This window comes from Hippocampus zosterae, chromosome 18 (genome assembly GCF_025434085.1).
Source record: "Hippocampus zosterae strain Florida chromosome 18, ASM2543408v3, whole genome shotgun sequence".
Taxonomy (NCBI): domain Eukaryota; kingdom Metazoa; phylum Chordata; class Actinopteri; order Syngnathiformes; family Syngnathidae; genus Hippocampus; species Hippocampus zosterae.
Window position 1 is genome coordinate 10,181,245 of NC_067468.1, and position 6,000 is coordinate 10,187,244.

A 6,000-nucleotide genomic window follows, 5' to 3' on the forward strand; every position below is an offset into this window, starting at 1 on the left:
TCCCCGCAGGCGTCCGGCCGCTGTAAACAATGCGCTGCCAAGCAAACAGACGCCTCACTCTCGGCGCTCTTTGATGAAATCTCCTCACCCTTTCGGATGGACTAATTGAATTAGGCCGCCTACTAGTATGTGCACAGCATTGCAGTAGGAACCTGATGAGAGGCCTGCTGCGTGGGGGTCTCCATACACCCCCCCCCCCACCCAAACATCGTGCGATTGTTAGCAAGTATGGTGGGTGCTTGCGACCTTGAACAAACCCAGACAGACTCTGACGTGAACGCCACATTCGCCGCCTTCAAAAACACTCGGTCGCTAGGTGGAAAAGGGGCTTAACCGATTCTTCAGAAAAAAGAAAAAAAATAAACCTTGGATGACAAGAGAGTTAATACATCGCTGATGGGAAGGAACTTGAAAATTCAGTCTGCACGTTGGTGACAAGTGAGGACACTTCAAGAATGGAAAAAGTCATTATTGATGAAAACGTGATCTTCCTGACTTCAAAGGGTTCCTTATATATGTCAATGCGTATAATTTTTAGCTCTAGGAAAAAAAATTATAAATCATTATGTAACCGAACAGGAAGGCTCGTGACAAAAGAAAAGCACACCTGTCGACCATCGTGGCTACACGAAGGAAATCTCATTTGCATCCGTGTGCAAAATCCTTTCATTTGTCACACCCCTCGTGGTGCTAACCTCTTGTCCGACGGCCTTGGGGGTGGGGGGGTCTGCATCAGGAACCCCCCCCCCCCCCCCCCCCCCCGCCTCCACTCGGGCCGGGAGAGCGCCATCAAAGCTTTTTACAATCCATGTGACAGCTTTGGAGAGCCTCCATTGAAGGCTCTCAGAGGCTTATTGTGTCTCACGAGCTGCTGGAGGCCAGCGCGTCGTGTTTCATAAGCAGCCATCCATAAACATGAAGACGTACTTTCTTTTTGCCATGGAGTAGCTGTTCCTGTTTGTTCAAAAAGACTGCAGATCTGGATGGTCCGCGCATCCCGCGCCACTTCCCAGTCGACTCCGGAGTCGGCTGCCGTCAGCTTTATACAAGGCTCGGATAGCTTCAATTATTAATTGTGGCAAAGGTTCCCTGGTCAGGTGTTGTTCCCGACACCAATCAGAGTTTCGGGACAGGTAATAAATGAATGTATTCATGAAGTTGAAGAATAACAAATCAGTGCTTCTCTCGACAGAAAATCCAAGCGAAGATCTTCAAAATGTGGTCCTGAGACTAAGATTGGTCTTGAGTGTTACAAGACTTGCTTGTTATCAGCGTCGGCAAAGGCCCAACTGTCAGACATCTCACAAAAGGTCTCGCGCTGCTCAGAAATTGACTTAATTGAAAATCTCGTTTAATATAAAAAGTCGGCATCACCCCTATTTCAATCTGCGATTGAAAAAAACCCCAAAAAGATCAAGATAAATCATTCCAGTTTTTGGGGACCGTTGATGTCAACAAGTCAAGTCAAGTCAACAGTATTTATAGAGCACTTTCAAACAGCCATCGCTGCATACAAAGTGCTGTACATGGAGCGATTTAACATATACAATAAACAGTAAGACGAATCAGTAATAAGTAATAAGTAATAAGGCGGTAGAAAGCACCAAGCAGTAAAACCAATAGCAAATCTAAGTCATGCTGAGTCAAACGCCAAAGAATACAAGTGAGTTTTGAGGAGGGCTTTAAAGATGTGACCTATCACTTGACTCCAACTCTTTAAAAGGGGAAGTAAAACTAAAACCTACTGTGGTTTGCACAAGTGTGCACACCTTCTTATCACTGAAACTTCACGAACACTCAAGTTAAATGACTCAGCACACAACTGCTACCTCATAAATGACTCCGATGAACTCCCAAATAAATCTCAGATGTTCGAGTAGGCATCACTCCAAGGCCACATCACGTAAAGGCACATCACTAAATGAATGCACGACAGTGTGTGTTAAAATATAGCGAAAAGCACTTTGCCCGCCACGCCTGCCTGTACATTTGCAGGGTCATGTGCCGGTTGAGTGGCTAATAAATATTGGATGTGATTGAGCAGCGTTTCCCCATCAGCAGGAGCCGAGGTTCACAACGCTACTCATTCAGTACCAGCCAATTCTGGACCAAGCCCCAAACGACGTTTGAAGACGTCTTTGGGAGTGAATGAGTTAAAGGCACGAAAATTAAACCGAGCCATATGCCTGACGACTTTGAAAGAAAGGATTTTATGACAGAAGCTTCTTTAATGAGGGGCAGAGTATGCCCCCCCCCCCCTTCAATGTTTGTGATGCATATTTAAGGAGTAAAATAGCACTTCATAACACTGTACCTGAGAAAAAGATCCATACAGTTGTGGCCGAGTTATGCAAGACTGCTAGATTGAGATTCCAAATCACACTTGGCGAGGTAATCCCCTGCGATGGAAAGTCAAAGTTAACGATTCAAGTGCTCAGACCGTACGGGTCAACAAAGAACCGCAACTTGACTTCTCGTTGGCCCGTGTCTCAAACTGTTGCCGACTGTCAAAACAAATCAACTGTTCTAGTCATCACGATGGAATTGGAATATCAAAGTTAAAAAAAAAGAACCAAACTCCGCGTGCTTTGATCTGTGCTGAGAACACACCAAAATAAACGCCTGCACATACTGAACGCAAAGTGAGATAGAAGCGTTCCGGGACTGGTGTCACAGAAGATGGATTTCAAACTCAGGCTAGAAATGATCCATTTTGTCCTTCAATGTGAGCCAGACAACGAACTGGCGTGTCTAGAACAAGATTTGCTTTGTTCAGTGCGCGAGAAGAGGCGAGCGTTGAGACGTGACAATTCACGGCTGCTAACTGCAATGCCCCCTAACATTTGACAGTTCCTGGTTGAGAAAATCTTTTCCCTGCGATTTTGTATCTTCATATTCCCTCAAGATTGTCGTTGCACTTTTTTTCCCCCAGTTTAATTTACTGCTCGGTCACCGTACGACTCCGTTGTAATTTCTGGCAAACCAGAAGCCCTGTGGCACCACACTACCTCTTACAGGTTAGTTTTGGTACTACAACAGACATCTGGTTTCGGGATGAGACTCGGGATTGTCATTGAGATACTTGTGTAGTTTTGTGTTGTCGTACACAACATATGACAACAGCAATAAGCACGAGGTGATCACCCCCCCCCCCGCACTGAGTGGGGTGTTGGAAATCAGTGTGGCAATTTCTCATTTAACCCCCTCACGAACCGATCGGGGTACACTACTGTCCGTTTTATAAGAATGGAAATCGTTTTCTACCGCCGCCTTCCTCACAATGCAGACTCGCCACTCAGGACAGCCTGTGCAGCCCCTCAGCGATCTGTATGAGGAGCACATCTTCCCCTCAAGGTGGTACACAAACAAACGCGGCGTCGCATGCAAACAAGGCTGCGCGGGGTTAAAAGACGTGAGCGAGAAAGAAGCGAGAGCAGAATGAGCTCGATGACGTAAAGAGCATCTCACCCCACATGTGTGATGCGGAGTCAAGGTCATCCATTGATAGAATTGGAATGATTCGGCATTATGGAGATGAGATGCTCCAGCTATATTGAAAAAAAAAATTCAAAAATCCACATCAGCCTATATGGACTCCTGCCAAAGTGTCTGCTTTGCCAGACTGATGTGAGAATGATCACTTCCTTATTAGTTGACTGATTTACATCGTTCTGTTTCAACTGCAAACCTTCCCACCCCCCCCAAAAAAAACAAAAAAACAAAAGTCATGCTATTTGACAGTGCACGCCCCCCCCCCCCACCCCCTGCAACACTTTCATTACACAATGACGCTTCATTCACAGACACCAAGACTGGAATAGACAGCGTTGTCCTGCATTGGACTCCCGATGAGAAAAAATTCCCGGGCACCATTTGGGATGGGACAAGGAAAAAGAGCAAGCTCATACGTTGGCACATGATTAGAACTTTAAACATGCATACGGAAATGAAAAAGGGAGCTAAAGCTGGCCGGCACTCACCTAACTTTTGCAGTCACGGACGAGATCGCGTCGTTTCTCAAATTCCTCCTTTTGGACGCGGTGGTTCCCATGCTGACATGGAAACGACGCAGACGGAAAGCAGATCATTCCCACCACTAAGGAGAATTATTTTTTAAAAAAAGAAAAAAAAAGTCAAAACACAATCCCTCCCTGGTCGGATGGAGGAATGCGACAAAGAGGAAATCCGCCAGCCTCCCCCCAAAAAAAGAGGCAGCACGTGCGCGGGAGTCCGCGCGGAAATACACGCGTGGGGAGGGGGCGGAGGGCGGGGTGGGCTCCTTGCTCTGTGGCTCATTGACGAGGACGTGCGCCGAGAGAAAGAGAGATGGAGAGAGGGTGGAGAGATCACACCCGCCGCAGCACAGAGGGGGAGGGGGCGTGGAAGCGGCACATGATGGACGCGAGCGGCGGGGGCATTCCCCGCAGGAACCCCTGCAACGAGTGTGATTTGACTTGTTTATATTCATGCAAAGCATGTTTTTTTTTTTTAACTCTCTTTGGGGGGTGTACCCATTGTAAGTATGCGCACAAGTGCACAAAAACTGGCCACGCCTTCTCTCTTTGATTGGTTGTTTTTCCTCGGGCACAATGGTTTCTTAAAAAATCGGATTGCAGGTACAAGAGTGAGCCAGAGAGGGCAGATTTTTTTCAAAAAAATTGTACTCGTGTTACTCTGAGGTCAGGCGGATAGTTTTAACAAAAAAAAAAAAAAAAAAAATTGGAATTATCGCGCAACATGTTTTGGCCCGGTTTTTTCTCCGGGTGCTCCGGTTTCCTCCCACATTCCAAAAACATGCGTGGCAGGCTGATTGAACACTCTAAATTGTCCCTAGGTGTGAGTGTGAGTGCGAATGGTTGTTTGTCTCTGTGTGCCCTGCGATTGGCTGGCAACCGATTCAGGGTGTCCCCCGCCTACTGCCCGGAGACAGCTGGGATAGGCTCCAGCACCCCCCGCGACCCTAGTGAGGATCAAGCGGCTCGGAAGATGAATGAATGAATGTTTTGGGTAAGTGAGAGAGCACATACCAAATCATCAAGCAAATGAAATGTGTTTTTAGAGATGATCAAATAGCATTACAGGTGAAAAAGAAGTTAACCCATTACTCACCCTTTGACGTCTTTGAAGGAGCACAGAAATGACTCCACACGGAAGGCTCGTTTTTTTGGGGGTGGTCTCACACACGCACACACAGATAACGGCCTGAGAAGAGGACAAATTGCACCAAAACGGCCGATTAGCCTTTGGGTATCCAACCAAATACTTCTTCAACCCGCGGGTCAATTCAACAGCATCGCAAATTCACAAGATGTCCTGAGGCGTCTTATAGACTTTGCTATGTGCACAGCGTGCGCGCACACACACACACATACACACACACAGTAAATAAAAATAAATAAATAAAGCTCAGTCCCACTGGAGTGATGTGAGCTCCTATAGACCATTAAGTAATAAATTATTCCAGGCAAGTTTGACGGAGATTGTGCGGGAGTGGGTGCCGATAGACTGTAGATGAGGTGGGATGATTAAGATGAGAGGAGGGAAATGTGAATGGCATTGGAAGGGGCACAGAGGAGAGACAGTTTTTGTTTTGGCAAAATGGGGGGAGGGGGGCACTTGTGAAAACAGAGAAAAAGGAAGGCACGGTCGCAAATTTATTGGTGTCCCTTTTCACCCTGACCAGTCAACAAAAATGAAAACTGAGCATCTCGACAAAATTATGGTACCCTTGACATCTGATTGCAAAGCGTGTTGAGACAATGAACGCAAAATTCAAACCATTTCTGCAGGTGTCATTGAGACTTAATTGAGGAATTTTGACCTAACGCTCTTGAGCAAAGCAGGAGTGGCATTAGGCGGCTTACGGGTCATGTGGCTGAAAAAGCCGCTGCGTATTACAGGAGGGAGCGAGGACACGGTGCGGGCTCACCTGCCATGGCGGGGGCCAGGTGAGATGGATGGTGGCAGTCAAGTGACACAAGCGAGGCAGAAGGAAATGAA

The 6,000-nt window shown here is 46.9% G+C and overlaps 1 protein-coding gene across 1 annotated transcript in view; it reads right to left on the reverse strand.

The window, feature by feature from the left end:
• nsmfa (NMDA receptor synaptonuclear signaling and neuronal migration factor a) overlaps positions 1 to 4,333 on the reverse strand; it is a 33,255-nt gene extending 28,922 nt beyond the window's left edge. The window contains 1 exon segment of the mRNA XM_052050647.1: positions 3,981 to 4,333. Within this exon segment, the coding sequence (XP_051906607.1) occupies positions 3,981 to 4,051 (71 nt within the window). The 5' untranslated portion in view covers positions 4,052 to 4,333.
• Positions 4,334 to 6,000: the final 1,667 nt, after the last annotated feature.